General features: G+C 44.7%; 1 protein-coding gene across 1 annotated transcript in view; it reads left to right on the top strand.

The window, feature by feature from the left end:
- Positions 1 to 20,796, top strand: part of HHAT (hedgehog acyltransferase) — a 568,477-nt gene that overhangs the window by 66,241 nt on the left and 481,440 nt on the right. Inside the window, exon 7 of the mRNA XM_077485722.1 lies at positions 16,929 to 17,100. Within this exon, the coding sequence (XP_077341848.1) occupies positions 16,929 to 17,100 (172 nt within the window). The remainder of the gene's footprint in view (positions 1 to 16,928; positions 17,101 to 20,796) is intronic.

Below are 20,796 nucleotides of genomic sequence, written 5' to 3' on the forward strand. Positions count from 1 at the left end.
ATGTACGTCCTTTTTTTCCCCCACAAATAGAGCTGTCGTTTGGTGGTATTTAATCACCTCTGTGTTTTTTTTTTTGTTTGTTTTTTCCTTTTTTCCTTTTTTTTTTTTTTGCGTTTTAAACAGAGTGCCAATTTTGAAAAAACAAACAAATGATTTTTTAAACTTTTTGCTATAATACATATCCAAAAAAAATATAAAAAAACAAATTTATTCATCAGTTTAAGCCAATAAATATTCTTTTACATAAAAAATATTGCAAACGGCGTATATTGATTGGTTTGCGAAAAAGTTATTGGGTCTACAAACTATGGGATCGATTTAGAGACTTCTATATATTTTTTTGTTTTTACTGGCAATGACAGCGATCTGCGATTTTTAGCAGGATTGCGACATTGCAGTGGGCAAATCTAATCCCAAATGACACTTTTTGGGGACCAGTGACATTATTACATTGATCAGTGCTATAAAAATGCAATGATCAATGTAAAAATGACACTGGCAGCGAAGGGGTTAACACTAGGGGCAATCATGGAGTTAAGTGTGTTCCCGCAGCGTGTTCTAACTGTGGGGGGGATGCGCTTACCAAAACATGACAGAGATCACTGTTCCCGATCACTGGGAGCAGTAGATTTCTGTCATGTCATCTGTCAGAATGGGGATCCGCCTTGTTTACAAAGGCAGATCCCCATTCTGGCTCTGTACTAGGCGATCGCGGGTCGCCGGCGCACATAGAGTCCCTCCGTCCGCAACTGTGCAAGCTGCAGTACAGGTACGGCGATTCATGCAGGATAGCCAACCTGCCGCAGTACAACTGCGACGGCTGGTCCTTAAGTGGTTAAACTGCTCCTAGGGGACAGGTTTTTTTTTTTTTTTTTTGGCTGGAGTTAGGCTTTTAATGGTTAGTTCACTTTTTCTGAAAAAATGAAAAGGTAAACTTGTACCCTACACCCTGTGTAGCAGTCTGGGGATTTGAAATTCCTTTTCTGTAGGGCTTCCATGATGGATCAGAGTGATTCTGATTGGTCATCGCTAGCACTTGACCACTTTGACCAGTCAGAATTGTTTTGATCCTAGAAGCCCTACAGAAAGAAGTGTGAGAGTACCTTTTCATTTCAGAGGTGTGAGAGCGCTGGTAAGGAGAGCAGAGATCTGCTGACTGACTGTCTCAGAGCGGGGGGGTTGGGTGCTGAGCGATCAGCTATGTTTGATCGCTCAGTTCTTACAGTAGAGCTGGTGGGGAAACAGATGCAGCATCAGATCGATGCCACATCCAAGTAGGAGTGTAAAGGTTTTTTTTTTGGTTTTTTTAAAGCCATACTTCTCTTTTATTATGCTGACCCATTAGCTTCAGTTACTAACCCCAGTCAAGTATGCAGATTTGAAAAGTCAAACTAAAGTTAGAAGTCCTTACCTGTGTTCTTGTTCTGGGTCCATAGCACATATTATTAAAGACATAAAGACAGACAGGTGGCTTGGCCATTGTTCTGTTTTTCTGTTATGGCGGGTTTGGCTTTAAATTCTAAAGTCAGTATTGTTTGTGATGCATAAAAGTACTTTATTTTGTGTGTGTGTGTGTGTGTGTGTGTGTGTGTGTGTGTGTGTGTGTGTGTGTGTGTATATATATATATATATATATATATATATATTGTAGACATGTCACTGGAGAAGTGATCGAGGGGGTGTACATCTCACCTAGGTTGCTACACAGTGTGAGATGGTAAATCCAGGATGGATCAGTTTCTCAGCAGCGATATGCTGCTGAATTGTTATTTAATTTTGCCGGGCCTGGGTTTATATGGAATGGCAGGTAGGTTTGGTAGAGGGACCTGTCATTCCACATCCCCCGATCCAGTTCTGGGTTTGGGATCAGGTGAGCTTTGATCCTAATTAGCCTGGGAAGCTAAAGGCTCTGCAGGGTCTGCAGGTGATTGCTCTCAGCCAGGGAATGAACAATCTGTGTGTTGAAGGAAGCTGCAAGCACAGCCACTGCTGGAGCTAAAACTCACCCTGCGATATCCAGGTGAAAGACGCTGTGTTTGTAAGTGTCAGATAGGTGAGCAGAACCTGTTAGTAAGCGCCCAGCCGGGCTAGGACTTTTATTTTTGTTGTACTTAGAAAGCACGGTGTTGCTGTATATTTTGTTTGCTGGACTGTTTGTACCACGAATAAACGCCAAGATCTGCTTTATAAATTCCAAGTCTGCTGTGAACTGTGTCCAAACACACCCTACCCCGGGAAGATCCCTTACAATTGGTGGAGGTAGCGGGCAACACGGTTGCTAGGGGCAACGGTGTGGACAGACTTGGCTACAGCTGCTTATGTCTTGGGTGAAAGCTGCAACTACACTCCAAGAACAGTCCAGCAACATGGAGGAGATGCTGAAGCAGTTTATGCAAGTGAGTTTGCAACAACAGCAACGACATGAACAGTCCATGGCTGCACAACAACAACTTATCGAGCACCTGATAGCAATTCGAGAGGCGCCTGTGGTTGCTAATCCACCCACAGTGATGGGAGCCGCTCCAGAGATTTTTTTTGGGAGAAGGACTGTGCAGAAAGCGCTGCAAAAGATGACTGCTGAGGACGATGTTGAAGCCTATCTAACAGTATTTGAGCGCGTGGCTGAGCGAGAGAAGTTACCAGCCGCTGAGTGGGCAGAGGTAATTGCGCCCTATTTAACAGGTGAACCTCAAAAGGCCTACTATGACCTCAGTGAGCAAGAGGTTAAGGACTATACTCGGCTAAAAGAGGAGATACTTGCCCGACTAGGAGTTACTACTGCAGTCCGTGCCCGGAGGGTACGCAACTGGAGCTACAGTCTGGACAAATCAGCGAGGTCCCAGATGTATGACCTAATCCATTTGGCAAGAAAGTGGTTGGAGCCAGACACTTCTACTCCTGCACAAATCCTAGAGAAGGTCGTGATGGATCGCTACCTCCGAGCGCTTCCTACTGACCTGCAACGCTGGGTGGGACAAGGTGATCCTAAGAATGCAAACGAACTTGTCAACCTTGTGGAGAGGTTCCAGGCGACTGAGGACTACCTCCGTGATGTTCCTGCAGCATCTTCACCTCCCCGGAGCGCCAGATCTGTGCCGTCAGCTGGTAAGAGACTTCCATCTATTGGGGGAGTGTGGAGGGGTGCTGATGGAGGGAAAAGGGCTCAAGTGGTGTCTCAGGGACAAAAGACTGGTGATGGTCCCGGGTGGCTAAGGGGCTCTGAAAAGGACTCCTTGCCAAAGAGACCAGGCCCTATCCAGTGTTGGAGATGCCATGAGGCGGGACACGTGTCGGCCCATTGCCCTCTTACCTCTGAACCCATGGAATGTGACGCTAGCCGGCGTCAGTCGCTATTTGCGGAACCATCTTGTGCTGCAGTTCCTGGACTAGAGACTGAACCGCAAATCTGCAACATCACAATCAATGACTTTCCTGTTAAAGCGTTAATGGACTCAGGAAGCCTTGTAACCTTGGTGCATGCTAGCCTGGTGACTGGGGACTTAGAGTCTAAAAAGCATATGAGCGTTGTGTGTATACATGGTGATACAAAAGTGTACCCTATAGTGCTGGCTAAAGTCGGGACTGAACAAGGCACAGTACAATATGAAGTGGGTGTGGTTAAAAACCTCATGCATAATGTAATATTGGGGCGCGATTTTCCTTTATTCTGGGCTCTCTGGGAAAAAAGAAAAATCCCCAAAAGGAGTGAGGATACCTCTAAGGTGGTTGCCTTGTCCACTGTGAATGATAAAAGTGTACAGGATGAAAATGATTGTTTTCCTTTGCAGGTCCTGGCTGGGGAGGAGGAGGCTCCTCCCACTGAGCAAAATATACTAGACTTAGAGGTATCTAGCGATAATTTTGGGGCTGCACAATTACAGGACCCCACTCTCAAAAATGCGAGAGAGCAGGTTGCTGTTATGAACGGGGTACCTCAGGAACCAGATGCTGAAAAAAGATTTCCACATTTTTCGGTGACTAATGATCTTTTCTATAGAGTCAATAAGGTTAAGGATGAGATTGTGGAACAGCTTCTGGTACCTAAGCCGTACCGGCGTCAGGTGCTTGACATGGCACATAACCATGTTCTTGGGGGACACTTGGGGACTGACAAAACGCGAGAGAGGGTTCTCCAGAGGTTTTTTTGGCCGGCCATATATGATGACATTAAAAAATACTGTGAGTCGTGCCCCACATGTCAGGTTAGTGCCCCAGTGTCACATTTTCGCAGTCCTTTGGTTTCGCTCCCTATTATAGAGGTGCCTTTTGAGCGTATTGCCATGGATTTAGTGGGTCCCATTGTAAAGTCAGCTAGAGGACACCAGTATATTTTGGTAGTCATGGATTATGCGACCCGCTATCCTGAGGCTGTACCCTTAAGAAACACTGCATCTAAAACAATTGCACGTGAGTTGTTTTATATGTTCTCTAGGACTGGGATCCCCAAAGAAATCCTAACTGACCAAGGTACGCCATTTATGTCGAAAGTAATGAAGGAATTATGTAAACTATTTAAAATCTCACACATCCGTACCTCTGTATACCACCCCCAGACGGACGGATTGGTGGAGAGATTTAACAAAACTTTGAAACATATGTTGAAGAAAGTGGTGGCAAAAGATGGTCGTGACTGGGATCATTTATTACCCTACCTCATGTTTGCTATTAGGGAGGTGCCCCAAGCGTCCACAGGGTTCTCACCATTCGAGTTGGTCTATGGTCATCACCCTAGGGGTCTACTGGACATTGCAAAAGAGACATGGGAGAATGAGTCCACCCCATACAAGAGTGTTATTGAGCATGTAGCACAAATGCAGGACCGTATAGCCACTGTAATGCCCCTGGTAAGGGAACACCTCCAGAGGGCTCAAGAGGCCCAAAGTAGAATTTACAACCGGTCCGCAAGAATCAGGACATTCAACCCAGGCGATAGGGTCCTTGTACTAGTCCCCACTGTTGAGAGTAAATTCTTGGCGAAGTGGCAAGGTCCTTATGAAATTGTTGAAAAGATCAGTGAGGTGAACTACAAGGTGCACCAACCAGGTAAAAGGAAGCCTTTCCAAGTTTATCACATAAACTTGATCAAGCCCTGGAAAGACAGGGAATCCTTGGTCGCGACAAATACTGTTAATAATTTGTCACAACCAATCCCTCCAGTCAAGGTAAGTGATACTCTATCAGTGTCACAGAAACAGGAGGCTCAGGAATTTTTACAGAAAAACAAAAACAAGTTCTCTGACCTCCCAGGGCGTACACACCTCATCCATCATCACATTGAAACGGAGCCTAGAAGCAGAGTAAACCTTAAGCCCTAAAGGATACCGGAGGCACGTAGGGAAGCCGTATCTGCCGAGGTAAAACGTATGCTTGATCTGGGGGTAATTGAGGTGTCACAGAGTGAATGGTCCAGCCCAATTGTGCTAATCCCAAAGCCCAATGGAACTTGGAGGTTCTGTAACGATTTCAGAAAGTTGAATGAGATCTCCAAGTTCGATGCGTATCCTATGCCCAGGGTAGATGAGTTGATTGAGAAGTTGGGTAACGCCAGGTACATAACCACCCTCGATCTCACAAAGGGCTACTGGCAGATTCCACTTTCTGGTGAGGCTAAAGAGAAAACTGCATTCTCCACCCCTGATGGGCTATTCCAGTATGTAGTGATGCCATTCGGGTTACATGGAGCCCCTGCAACTTTCCAGAGGTTGATGGACTTGATTCTGCGACCACATCGTGATTACTCAGCTGCCTACCTCGATGATGTGGTCATTTTTAGCCCTGATTGGGAAAGTCACCTCTGTAAGGTACAGGCCGTGTTGGATACCATAAGTGATGCGGGGTTGACCATAAATGCCGAGAAGTGTGCTCTAGCCCTAGAAGAGGCCAAATATCTAGGCTACATTATTGGGAGAGGGTTGATTAAGCCACAGCTAAATAAAATTGAGGCAATACAGAATTGGCCTAGACCCCTGACAAGGAAACAGGTTAGAGCTTTCCTGGGTATTACGGGGTATTACCGTAGATTTGTGCCGAACTTTGCCTCAGTTGCTGCTCCACTAACTGACTTGACAAAGGGCGGAAAGACAGCAATGGTCACGTGGACCCCAGAGGCCGAGAAGGCTTTCCAAAGCCTTAAGTCTGCCTTGTGCCAACCACCTGTCTTAGTTACCCCCGATTTCAGGTGAGAATTTCTGGTCCAGACAGATGCCTCTAACACAGGCTTAGGTGCAGTACTCTCACAAGTAGTGAATGGTGAGGAGCATCCGGTGACGTACTTGAGTAGAAAACTAACCCCGGCCGAGAAAAATTATGCCATTGTGGAGCGAGAATGTTTGGCAGTAAAGTGGGCCCTAGAATCGTTAAAGTATTACTTGCTAGGCAGGAAATTCAAGTTAGTGACAGACCATGCCCCCCTAACATGGATGAAGTTAAACAAGGAGAGAAATGCAAGAGTGACTAGATGGTTTCTCTCCCTACAAAACTTTAATTTCACTGTGGAACACAGGCCAGGGAAATTACAGGCAAATGCTGACGCATTGTCAAGGGTAAGTTGTCTGTGGGGACAAAAGGCTCAGCCCTCCGGTCTGAAAAAGAGGGGGGGGATATGTAGACATGTCACTGGAGAAGTGATCGAGGGGGTGTACATCTCACCTAGGTTGCTACACAGTGTGAGATGGTAAATCCAGGATGGATCAGTTTCTCAGCAGCGATATGCTGCTGAATTGTTATTTAATTTTGCCGGGCCTGGGTTTATATGGAATGGCAGGTAGGTTTGGTAGAGGGACCTGTCATTCCACATCCCCCGATCCAGTTCTGGGTTTGGGATCAGGTGAGCTTTGATCCTAATTAGCCTGGGAAGCTAAAGGCTCTGCAGGGTCTGCAGGTGATTGCTCTCAGCCAGGGAATGAACAATCTGTGTGTTGAAGGAAGCTGCAAGCACAGCCACTGCTGGAGCTAAAACTCACCCTGCGATATCCAGGTGAAAGACGCTGTGTTTGTAAGTGTCAGATAGGTGAGCAGAACCTGTTAGTAAGCGCCCAGCCGGGCTAGGACTTTTATTTTTGTTGTACTTAGAAAGCACGGTGTTGCTGTATATTTTGTTTGCTGGACTGTTTGTACCACGAATAAACGCCAAGATCTGCTTTATAAATTCCAAGTCTGCTGTGAACTGTGTCCAAACACACCCTACCCCGGGAAGATCCCTTACAATATATATATATATATATATATATATATATATATATATATATATATATATATATATATATATATATATATACAAAAAAAAATCTTTTTTTCTCTAACTTGCAAATACAGTACAGAAACAGCCAAACCATTCCCCTCTGAGTCAAACAACAAAGGTAATGAAAGGGCACAAGAAAACAAAGAATGAAAAAAATGAGGGAACTGATTTAAGTGTTAACCCCCCCACCAAAAAAAATATTGATCCTGTTTCTTCAAAGCATGTTACACAGCACTGTGCTTGTACTGTGTAATTTTTCCCCCTGTAACACTTGGCTGATCCTGCCTTGCTATGTCCTCCACTCTGTAAACTGACCACAATAATCAGGGCTGCTGAGCACACCGTGGTCAAAGTGCGTGCCTCCGTCAGCTGCAGCCTGCTCTCCTGTGTCTCCCTCTGTCGTCCATCCCCCCCCCCCCCTCCTTGCCTGTCAGCTCCCCGATCCTCCCCTCCTGCACTAAAGATAACAGCGATTTTCTTTTATAATTCCCTCTGATATAGAATGTAAGCTCCCTAGACCTGACTGCCCGCCGGTCTCCTCCTCTCCTCGTCTCGGCTGACGTCAGCGGGGGGTTTCCCAGCACCTCCCCCTGCAGCTATCAGATTGGGACTGGAGACCAGCAGACAGTCAATTGAGCGCTGAATAGCACTCTGAAGTAAGCTATTATACCATATATTTTTATAAAGGACATCCACTGGGGAGCTTACATTTCTATATCAGAGGGAACTGTAGCAGAAAATGTTTTACCTTCACAAACACAGGTTGAGAACCCATCCTGTTCTGCAGGGAACTGCATGTGACCTACAATGATTTAAAGAATTTTCACCCAGCTGAACTTTTGCTGAACACAGGCTGCAGATTGCTTTGTGCTGGCCCAACAGTTTTCTTAATTTTGTAGCTGAAAGCTGAACTCTGGGCAGATACTAAACACCACTGCGCATTTTAGATAATGTGTTTATTTAAAAAATGGTCCATGCATTTTAATACGGCTAACAAAAGTACCTCTGTCTATATATTAGCTTATTACCTGAAGTCATCTGGGTGATAGATTGGAAAGGGAAGGCATCTACTGCAGAGCGTAGTGCTGCCTCGCTTACATTGGGTTCTTGCTGATCAACATCCTTCCTAGAATATGTTCCTATTTCATATCATAATACACAGTATGCATATTAAAAGCTGATCTTGCTATGCAATATCCAGTTCCCACAAAAGAACATTATACCTGTCATTCCAGGTTTTGCCTTTACTGCGTTGCAGTATCTGTCCACATTAAAGCTGAACTCCAGCTTTTGGTACACTTTACATACTTTGTTTAGGCCAAGCTGGCCCATATGAACTATGTTCCTCACACACTTGTGAGGCTTTGAGATGTATGTTATATACTGTATGGAGCTGAGGCTCCATACAGCACTGTGTTCAAGGTTTGAGCTGAGACTTCCTGTCTCATACCCGGAACACAGTAGAGTCTATCTGATCAGCACTTAGCCATTTAGAGAAAGTGATGTATTCGAGTCAGAGGTTGTGACATCATCACCCCACCTAGAATACATCAATTTCTCTGAATGGCTGAGCACTGATCATATAGACTCTACTGTGTTCCGGGAATGAGACAGGAGGTCTTGGCCTGTAACCCGGAACACACTGCTGTATGAAGCCTCAGCTACATACAGTTTATACAGAATATCCAGCTGCCTCACATGTTAGTGAGGGACAGGATTCGTTTGGGCCAGCTTGGCTCATGGGTTCAGGGGTCAGTGAAGTGTGGATGCCTAGACCAAATTTAGCAGCATTTTGTATTACAAGCTGACAAATTTGGTTGACTGGCCTCAGGCCATCAGGTGATACACAGATGAAACCCATCCTCCTACATAAGTTGTACCTGTTTATCTGTGGTATTCTCTTCTCTACATCTGATCAAAGTCCAGAAAATCTGTCAGAAAAAAGGAGGCAGAGAGTTGAAGTTACACTCTGCAGAGATCAGTGAGGAGAGCACTGAGAGCTGATTGGAGGGAAAGGACACACCCCTGTGGTAGCAATCTGGCTGTATGCAGAGCACACAGCCACATCTCTTGTGCTAATAAAAACACCCATTTCCGTCTTAATGATATAATACTTTACCTATCAACCCACTCATCCAAATAAACAGACATCACCAGCATTCTTACGTCCTCATCTCAGCATGGTCAGTCAGCATCACTGACTTACACTAGCCAGCATGGCCTTTTATTATTACAAAAGCTTTCACAAACAGGAAGTGCAGATTCCAGCCAATCACTTCTTACATGGGAAGTGACATCACAGAAAATGACAAACAGTAACCCTTCCAACAAGGTTCATAAAGGAGGTGGTGTCTTCACAGACAGCCAATCAGACATTTTTATTCTTTCAAAAGAACTAATCACAGACATGTATACATTCAAATAGACTAGCAGTGATTGTAAACGATCAGGTGCAGAGCCATGCTTTCTGTGAGACAAAGGTTACACTAGAAAGCTGGCTCTGCACAAAACCGCGTGCAAACCGACTAACTGCTTTCAATGACGCGAACCATACTAAATCACGGCTCAGTGGGCCATAATATTCATATAGTTATGCTATAGTTCCCATGTACACAGACATGTTTGCTCTGAGTCGTTAATGCAGTCTCCAAGAAGTGGCCAGCCTCCTGGTGAGGCATAAATGAACATCCTTAAAAGAGCAACCATATCTGCAGTGTCCACAAGAAGGTTTTCGCGGCCAATGGTCTTCTGCCAATGTCTGTATGTGCGAATACACTCACATGAGCGCATTACAGAAAAACCGACACTGGAGGACATCTGACAACATACATTTATAGGAATTTCCACAACACTCCTTTCATCCAGCACGCAGGGACAGAGCTGAGGGTGTCAATCAGCTTAAGACCCCTCCCCGTCACCATTTTTCTCTTGGTGTCAGGAAAACTTATGAGAAGTGATTTACACGGATAGCTGAGAAATGAAGCAGCAGGCAGAAATTACACTTAGTGCTTTTAATTCACACTATAGAGGGACATGCTTTGCTCATGATGTTTACAACCACTTTAAGGGGCTGCAGCCAAGAGCTTGGTATTGATATTTTTTCAGTCAGCGATTGGCTTTCAAGTAAAAGTGATCTGAGCTATTCTAGAGCTGCCCAGTCTTTTATAGGACAGATGTTTTCCACGTGTGGGAAAAATGTAATACATTACCCTGATAGAAAACTGGTTAAAGTGGTTGTAAAGGTAGAAGGTTTTTTTTTTTATCTTAATGCATTCTATACAATAAAATAAGAAACTTTCTGTGTGCAGCAGCCCCCTTAATACTTTGCCTGAGCCCCATTTCTATACCTCGGCTGTCTGGGACTCTCCCTCCTGATTTGCTGAGACACGGTAACGTTGCAATTGGCTCCCGCTGATGTCCATCAAAGTCAGTTAGCCAATCAGGAGAGAGAAGGGGTGAGACTGCGGCTCTGTGTCTGAATGGACACATGGAGCTGCTGCTCGGGTGCCGCCATAGCAAGTTGCTTGCTGTGGGGCACTTGACAGGAGGGAGGGGCCAGGAGTGCCGAAGGGGGACCCGAGAAGAGGAGGACCCGGGCTGCTCTGTACAAATCCGCTGCAACAGAGCAGGTAAGTAGGACATAATTGTCACTCTAAAGGAAAAAAAAAACTAGACCTTACATTCACTTTAAGGGCCATTTCACATCTTTGTGTTGGTAAAACATGTGTCTTACTGCATGGGACTGCTTGGTACAGGTTTGTTGTGGGGACATTCATCCTGAATGCACTCATAAAGCAGCAGGCAATGTATCTGCACTGCTGTGCACCCCAAAGCACATGCCATGCATTGATCTGATAACTGCAATGGCTTTCTATTTTATAATTATGTTAGAATATAGTTGTTCTTTAAGGCTGCATCATTTCTGATTCTGAACACAATGCTCTATAGCTGATCCCCCAGCTTCCTCTAATGCTGTCTTTTAAATGCTTCATACCTTGCAAGCTGATGCAGCTCTGCACCTAAATTATAAATGATGTACTTTTTCCAAGTGTGTTGCTATGACAAATAATTTTATATACGTTTTAGATATGCTGTAAATGAGTGTGGGTGTTTTGATCCATAGTGAGAGACAACTTTGTGATGTGTCATATTAGAATATATAGATGCAGCTGGGGTGTGCTGGCTGTGCGCATACGGAATACTCTTAAAGGAGAACTGCAAGGAAACAAATGTGTAAAATCTGAAAATTCTAGTTGTCTGTCTGGAGTCTTTTCTCTAACATAGTAACAGTATATCACCTAATGTTTCTGCCTATAGATCTGTTATTTTTTTCCTTGCCTTTAACCCAGGGTTTCTCAACCAGGGTTCCATGGAACCTTGGGGTTCCTCAAGAGGTTGCTCGGGGTTCCTTGAGCAAGGAGCAATTTCTGCCTCTCAGATAAGTTCCCACTGATACCATTGATCTTTTAAGCTATCTATAAAGGGGGTAGGTCTTCCCAATGACCTCAAGTGTTAGGAACATTCTTCCCAATGACCATCACACCAATGTAAAAAGGCTGTTTGATCCTGTCTTCTCTGATCCTCCCTTTTCATAGTCCCCAATTCATGTGCTGATAGAACTGAGCTTTGGAGACATTCTGCACATGCTCAGTTTTGGAGAGTGCATGTGATCAGCACAGGGCCAGTCAGCAATGTATAGACAGAGGGATTAGGGGTCCTGCAGCCTCATAGGACAGTCAGAGTAGAATGAAAACGCCTCCAACAAGCTTTAAGGTCCCTTTCACACAGGGACAGATCCGCTCAGCAGAGTCCGCCAGCTCAGCGGGAGATCTCTCCATTGATCTCTGCGGAGCTGGTGGATGACAGGTCCGTCTCTCCTCACTGAGCGGGGAGCGACCTGTTAGAGCCACGCTGATTCTTATGGGGAGTTTGGACGAAAACAGACAGCATGTCAGTTTTCATCAGATCTCATCCGATTCTCCAGACAGATGGCTAGACGTATGGCAATACGTCTGTATTGAGCGGCTTGGATGGCAGACTGACACCCGCTTGCCCATTGGAGTCAATAGGTGGCCCACTTTGATCCGCCTGAAAAAGCGGACAGGCGGATCCCAGTGGCTGTGTCATGCGAAAGGGGCCTAACCAGTGCTTGGCCGGATACTGCTAGAAATCACAAGACTGCTAAATACTGCTGATGAGAAAAGGTATTTCGCAGTTTCTATTTACTAAAATGAATGCATTTCCATGTACTGTTTACTCTGGGAGGCCAGATATAGTGAATGCAGGGTCCTGGGTTTAGTAACACTTTTTAAGGTAAAAAACTGTGGTCCTCTATGTCCGGGTGGCGGGAGAGACCTTCTGATCACATGTATAAACAGAAAAGTCAGTGCTACTACCTATACACCACATAGATGGCAGAGCTCCCAGGTGCTCGATCCACAGTCGCTGGCGGAGTAGAGTAATGTAGAAAAAATTATCCGCACCCCAGTTGTTGCTCTTAAAATGTCTTCATTTTATTGAATAGCCATAGTAAAGAAACGCAGATTAAATCAGTTGACACGTTTCCGCCTATAAGGCCTTAGTCATAACCCACATCACATGACCACTATGATTGGCTGTCACAGCAGTCACATCAATGGAAGCCAGCGGGAAAAGAGGCCCAAAGATGTCTGACAGCTCGATCATTGTGCTGGGAGTACAGAAACCTCAGCCGTCCATGGATACATACATGCAGTATGTGGGCGTAAAAGCCCACCATCTTTGCTGCTTCATATATGCCTTGTGTGGGTGACAAGAAGTTAAGGTAAGAAGCACATGCCCAGCATATTTGCATGTTATAGCAGACTTGCCTCCTAATCTGCTCTTCTCCAGCATTGACAGATTCATTGCCACCATCTCCTCCGGCATGTCTTCTGGACCAGTGTGTTCTTACTTCTGCCACGGGTGGCTACTGATAATGGAATTCCTGCGCATGTACACTGGGGTTACAATGTCTTAGCATCAGGCTCTATTCTCAACATCTTATAGATATGGGATATGATGTATACTACACCGTACATGCTCTGCTGACAAAGAAAATAAAGTTTCTAGCAGAAGAGAAAGGAGCTTTTTTGGCTAAGTGACATGCCAAATCTCTTCTACCAAGAAAGTCTAACTCCTGGCATTTTTTTTATAGTTTCACTTTTATGTTGCACAATCTTATAGGGGTTGTAAAGGTCTTTTTTATTTTTTTATTATGAAATAACAAACCTGTTATACTTACCTGCTCTGTGCAAGGGTTTTGCACAGAGCAGACCAGTTCCTCCTCTTTTGGGGTGCCCCGTCGGCGCTCCTCCCCTTGATCGAGTGTCAACACGGAAAGCCGCTTTCTATGGCGACGTCTGTGCAGGTGCGCTCCTGAGTCCTGCTGCTCTGTTCATTTACACAGACAGCGGGACCTGCCCCTGCTCCCGTGTCATTGATTTGATTGACAGCAGAGGGAGCCAATAGCTCCCGCTGCTATCAGTCTGTCCAATGATGAGATAGACAGCGGCTGGAGCCACTGGGCTCCTGCTCATCACTGGATCGGATCAGGCTCAGGTAAGTAAAAGGGGGGAGCTGCAGAAAAGAATGCATTAAGGTGAAAAATCTTGAGACTTTACAATGAAACCAGACAAGAGCATTGCTTGAAATCCTGGTACCTATCACCCACCGAGTCAGTGCTTGCTGCCAGGTGCTGGCTCATGAATTGAGCATGTCTGACTCAAAAAAGATCCAATGTTGAGGAAAAAGGATGGCCGTGATAATAGTGCTGTGAGAATTGGCTTCAGCTCAACCTCTTCTCTTTTGCCACTCCCCACTGACGCGTTTCACCACCTATAGGACATATTTGTAGTCTATGCAGCTCACTGCAGCCTCAGGAATAGAGCAGTGCATTTGGAGAACCTTTGTGTCATTTTTCACGTGGATAGGGAATTATAAAACACGCTACAAAAATTCAAATCTCATGTAATTGATTAACAAGGTAAATCTCTAATTGTTCTGTACAGGGAGAGAATCGGTTTTTTTAATTTTTTATTATTTAATATAGTTCCAATTTCTAGGGTATAAAGTTCAGGTTTGCGTAAAGTACCCTGAAGCCAGAGATAATTGGGGTTAATTGGACACAGCGATCCCATGTCATCATATTCCGGTCACATATGCTGTGCGGTCTTTTGTCGATGTGCATCCTTTACCAGTCAGAGAGGCTTGCATATTAATGATGTTATATGTTTTGATCCCTGAACAAGTGTTTACATAAAAAGAATTAAAATGTCATTGGCGCGGTTAATGAAGGTTATAACTTGTCTGTGCTGCATCTGCTTAAAGCGGCTCTCTCTGTGCTCGCTGTTTGCCCGCCGCTGTCTTTGTTCATATATTATAGTTAGAAATGTTAATTCTGTTGTTTCCGAGCTTCAGATGGATGTTCTCTCACAACGCAACCAATAATTAGAATTTGCATGTACGGAGTTTATTGGGGGATTTGACTTGCGCTGTCTGAACTTTAAGGTGAAAGGTCGCATTAAAGATCAGCATTCCTCTAATGAATTCTAATATATTAAGTTGGAGGAAGAGCACAGGTTTTTGGTCTGGAGGGAAATTTTTACAAAAACAACTGGACTAATGTTGTTTGTGTCTTTATAAATGAAAAAAAATATTAATAATAATGGTGGCACAAAAAAAGAACACCTTGCATGCTCAGAAACTTTAATCCAACGTTGACCTTATAGTGCGGTTCAATGTTCTTTAATTGTACGCAAACCTTAATAATAACTCATAAAATACGTAACTTATGACCTGTACATGCGGATCCGATCGTGTGTGGGCTCCATCTGACTTTTTCCGTCTGAATTTCCGACCACACAATATTTGAGAGCTGGATCTAAAATTTTCTGACAATAAAATCTGATCATTTAAATTCCGATCGTGTGTAGACAATTCTGACGGACAAAGTGCCACACATGCTCAGAATAAATTACGAGACAAAAGCTATTGGCTACTGCACTCTTTATAGTCCCATTGTATGTGTTGTACGTCACCTCGTTCTGAACGATTGGATTTTCCGACAACTTTGTGCGACCGTGTGTATGCAACACAAGTTTGGGCCAAAATCCGTCAGAGAAAATCCGATGGATTTTGTCGTCGGAATGTCCGACCGTGTGTACAGGGCATTACTGCCTACTCATTCCAACAGTGTCATCCTTTCCGCCTTTTTGTAATGGTGATCCTGGCAGTTTTTTTACTTACAACACTCCCAGAGCTTCCGAGCTTCCTAAGAAGTTGTCACCCTAGGATGTTCCCTCCCTGTAAACTTCTTGATGATCTGTGAACACATGCCAGCATGTACAGCTTAAAGTGGTTCTAAAGGTTGAAGTTTTTTTTCCCTTAATTTTGTTATCTATGCATTAAGGAGAAAAACTTTCAATAGGCAGCCCCCCCTTCTCCAATCTTCCTAGTTGGATGGTGATTTCTTGCCCAGCAATACAGAAGATGGGGGTAAGGTAAGTATAAATCTAACCTTTTTTATATTACAGGTTTCTTTTATACCTACTAACAGTGGAAGTTTTTAGCGAGGTGCGTGTGTGTAGAGAGGGGGGTAAGACAGAATACCTGTGGAACAGTGGCCTTTTATTTGTGCGTTGATCAATGTCTCCACCTCAGATATTCATCTGCTTTGCGTATTGCTTCCTTTAGACAGGAGAAACTCTACCGTTAAAATTTCCTGATGAATAAGCATCGGTGTACATACCGTATTTATTGGAGTAAAACGCGCACAGGCTTATAACACGCACGTTTATTTTAAGAGGGACGTTTCTGGAAAAAAAACGTACATTTTAAATTAGGAACTTTAAAGCAAAATAAGGATCAGCCCATCTGCTGCCTCACCATTGCCATCAATGGAGCCTGATCAGTGCCCATCTGCAGCCTCACCATTGCCATAAATGGAGCCTGATCAGTGCCCATCTGCAGCCTCACCATTTCCATCAATGGAGCCTGATCAGTGCATATCTGAAGCTTCACAAGTGCCATAAATGGAGCCTCGTTAGTCCGCATTAATGCAGCCTCACCATTGCCATGAATGCAGCAGCCTCACCATTGCAATGAATGCAGCAGCCTCACCATTGCCATCAATGCAGCAGCCTCACCATTGCCATCAATGCAGCAGCCTGAAGACATTGCCATCAGTGCAGTCTGATCTATGCCCAACTGCAGCCTAGAGGGGACAGGGAGGGGGGTGGGACAAGCGCTGACAGATTAAATACAGTGAGAATCTCCTATTATAGACAGAACACTGGTCCAATAGCGGCCCAGGAGATGGGACTTCTTTTCACAGAGGCCGCCAAGTAAACAGGAGATTCACACTGTATGTAATCTGACCGCGCTCGTGCCACCCCCCTCCCTGTCCTCTCCAAGGCAGCTAAAATTGAAGTATTGGTGTATAACAAACACATGCTGTTTGCACCCGATTTATAGGGTGAAAAGGTGCGTGTTATACACCAATAAATACAGTAATTAGACCGCTAGAGACTTCACTAGGAGACGTTGAGAATTTTGAGGACAGAGAGTTTCAGTGTCAGCAATTCTAGCATGAAAAAACAAAGACAAGTGGGTTGCATTCTCTGTATTTACATGCTCATTTGACCGTCTGACATTTTATTGAAAATTTCAGATGCAGAAACCAGATACAGAATGGACGAACATTCGATATCGTGGATTGTTCACAGATGTGTTGCGTTTATTGCTGTGGTGGTTCCTGGCAGAGCTGATGATCCATTTGATGTATATGCATGCAATGTATACCCACTACCCTGTTCTTGAAGAAGCCTCATACTGGACCCTCGGTGAGTAGATTAGTTCTTTTCCACTGCCTTCAAAGGATAATTCGTTCAGGGGCAAACAGATGGCGCCTGCCCCACCCATAACTGGCCTTCACAGCAAGGAGCTCACGGAAGGGAAAAATGCATGAAAGACAAAACCAAAGAAAATTCTCAGCTCAACTCGCCAACCAGCTGGGAATTTTCTCTGGTTTTGTCTTTAATTAGTCTAGGGGGCTGTGCTGATGGGCTTTGGGCTTGTGTGTAATGGCATCAGTTTGGGATGCTTCTGAGATCATGCAGAATTTATTGATACGTGCATTTGACCAGCTTCAAACAGGTTTTTACATTCCCATTGACTTGTATGGGAAGAAAAAAAAAACCCAAACAATAAACCTCTCTTGCATGGCAAGTGATAGTCTGGAAACAATAAAAATGGTAATTCACATCTCAAGGGATATCACTTCGAGCCCTGCTACCCTCTAGGAATGGGGGTGTCTTTGGCCTCTATAAAAATGAACAAAAGAGGGCGCACCAGCCTAGGGCATTATCCCACATACATTTATTAGAATATTAAATCATAAGAACTACTCACAAGTCTATAAAGAATAAAAAATCACTTAAGGAGCCGTAGCCCAAAAATCCTGAACTCAACAGTCTCCAAACTATAAGGAAACGCTTTGGTTTTTCTGATGTTTCAAACATTAAGAAAAGGCCCAAACTATTGCATCATGCCATCCGAATTAAACGAGTGAACTTGTTGTTTTCATTATAACTTATTTTGAATTTGTTGAAATTTGTTACTGTTGTGGTTCGGATGCATCCAAATCTCCAAATCATGAAAATTTCATCCGAATTTCAATGTGTAACTTAATGAATCTCACATGTCTAATCTGTTTTTTGGCTGCACTGGAGTTCTTCTTAAATGTGCTGTTGTGTAGAAGGTGACGGCAACTTTAAAGCGGAGCTCCACTCTAAAGCGGAACTTCCGCTCATCGGATTCCTCCCCCCTCCGGTGCCACAATTGGCACCTTTCAGGGGGGAGGGGGGTCAGATACCTGTATACTACAGTTATTTTGCACCCACTTCCGGGCATAGACAGCCACAGAATATCTGCAGATGCCCGCCCCCCTGCTGTGTTCTGGGAAACACACAGTTCCCAGAACACAACGGGGACCAGTGAAGATGCGCAGCGCGACTCGCGCATGAGCAGTAGGCAATGCTTCACTTCCTGATTCCTTGACCGAGGATGACGGCGGGGGCAGCCGAGAGACGATCGACTGCTCGTCATCTGCTGCCGACATCGCGGGCACCCTCGACAAGTAAGTGTCCATTTATTAAAAGTCACTAGCTGCAGTATTTGTAGCTGCTGGCTTTTAATCATTTTTTTTAAGGCGGAGCTCCGCTTTAAAAGCTAATTCGCCTTTTTTTATGCAATGCAGCAATGATAGTTTACGCCAGAATTTAATTTTGATAGGAGTGAAATGGAAGCAGAAATCTGGCTTTTCTAGGATTAATAAGGAAAAAACGACTGATTATGGTGTCTATAGAAGTAATGCAGCCGTGCAGTTCACTTACAGGACCACTCAATCAACAGCCGGTGACTTTTAAACCGTGGCAGTCGTGCTGACATCTCAACTTAAAATATGCAGCACTGATTAAAGCTATAATTACTCAACAAAAGTGCTGTAAAGAGATAAATTGCTGGCATTCCATGTTGTTGTGACCATTTCTGCCTAGCAAGTACAAATGCATGTGAGGCTGGGATCCAGTCCAGTATATTAAAGCCTTCTTCTAGAGACTGGCCCCCTAGCCCCCCTGTTTTACTCTCCTGAGCCCTGTAATTTCCCTCGGCGGAAACGCTCTCTTCCTCTGCCCGGGGTTCTCAGCTTTTGATTGAATAGATTCATAGCAGCGCAGTCATTGGCTCCCACTGCTGTCAATCAAATCCAATGACACAGGGGCTGGGGCTGAGCCCTACATTTGGAAGAGCGCTTCTCCTAGGGGGTTACATGATGTGGGGAGGAGCTGCGAGAGCCACCGAAGGACCCCAGAAGTTGAGGATCGGGGTCACTGATATGTATGTTATTTAAAAAAAAAAAGTAGCTTTAGAATCACTTTAATATTTGTGTAGCTCTGCCCATTATTATAGCTGAACTCCCAAATCACATTCAGTCTTGCACAGTTGTACAGGCTCCTCTCCTGTACTGAAATTGCTTCCTCAGATTTCACTGTATACTGTGAGCTTCTCAGTGTGCAATAGAAAGTGCAGCAAGTCATATAGAGACCATTTCTCTTCCTAAATGAAGGATACCTAGCAGCCCCTAGCACTTTCCTTCCCAGCTGGACTGTCCCTGGTCTAGTCTGCTCCTTTTATTCATTGGATTAAATTTTTTATTTTATTTTTTCAATAATGATGCTCAGCATCATGTATGGGCACTAACCAACCTGCCTTGGAATGCCCACTCCTCTAGACTGACTTTGACCCATCAGGGCATTTTTATATTTATATAACTTCTCCCAAAACCCAGCCTCCTGTCTGCATCATGCCTGAGGGCTCTTGAGAGTAGAACTGAGGCAAGGTGCTGTGGTTTTTTCAGGTAGCTACATACAGCATGTCCAACAAAAACAAAGAACAATACCCAGCTAAACTTACCAACCAGCCTGCAACAACCCGAATTGTCCTGTCTATCAGTTCAATTTAAAAACAAGGGTGTGGCCGGACATGGAGCGTGAGTGGTGGTTAGCGGTGTTATGGAGTGAGAGGACGTTGTGTGATCTCCATCCCCCCCTCCACCTAACTGGGAGTACGCTCGGCGGTAGATGTTGCGGGAGAGAAGCTAAAGGCTGAAGGTGCTGTGTGGGACACAGACTTGGTCCTCAGCGTGGCGCGGTGGAAGTGGAGAGAGCCTGCACTGTTGACCCTGCAAACCCGGACCTGCACGAGTGAGCCTGAGTAGCTCCGGCGGTATCCGAGCCGCCCTGGGCTGCTGTGAAATACCTGGGCAGCACGGATGGAAGCTGGAAGAAACGCCACGCGCCGCATGCCGCCGGTAAGACACCCTGCATAGGGCAGGTTTTTGAATACTGGCCACTGAGTGAGTGATATTGCGGAGGTCACCTAAAGGAATAAATAGACACGGTGGATGCTTGCAGTGATTTATCCCATCTCCTACTTTATTTGTTTTTAAGCGATCCCTGAAAACCCTTCTCTTCAGAGAAGCCTATCCTACCCACACCTAACTGTATTTTCATTTTCTCCATCAGCTATCCCCCATAGTTATTACCTTTTTGTTTCAACTTGACCCTCCCTTCTAGATTGTAAGCTCTAATGAGCAGGGCCCTCTAGTCCCTTCTGTATTGATTTGTATTGTAAGTGTACTGTCTGCCCTCATGTTGTAAAGCGCTGTGCAAACTGTTGGCAAACAGTGGAGGAGGCAGCTGGCTATTGTATCCCCTTGTCAGACCCTAAAAAGATAAAAGGACATGTGAATAACAGAAGATGTATGGACTTATGCTGTGTGAAAGGCTAAGGCACTGCTAACTGCTACCTTAATACCTTCAGTAAGCTGTATGCAGGCAAGGACATTGCTAAATTGCTAAATGCTGTTTCAAAGGTGGTGATTGGAAACCACTGAGTTCTGTGTGACTATGTAACACGGGAATTGGGTACATCCTAGAGCTGGGGGTAGAAAGCACCCTGGGTGATTGTTTAGGTTGGAT

This window comes from Lithobates pipiens, unplaced genomic scaffold (genome assembly GCF_037356315.1).
Source record: "Lithobates pipiens isolate NorthernLeopardFrog02 unplaced genomic scaffold, aLitPip1_a1.2 Scaffold_18, whole genome shotgun sequence".
Classification (NCBI taxonomy): Eukaryota; Metazoa; Chordata; class Amphibia; order Anura; family Ranidae; genus Lithobates; species Lithobates pipiens.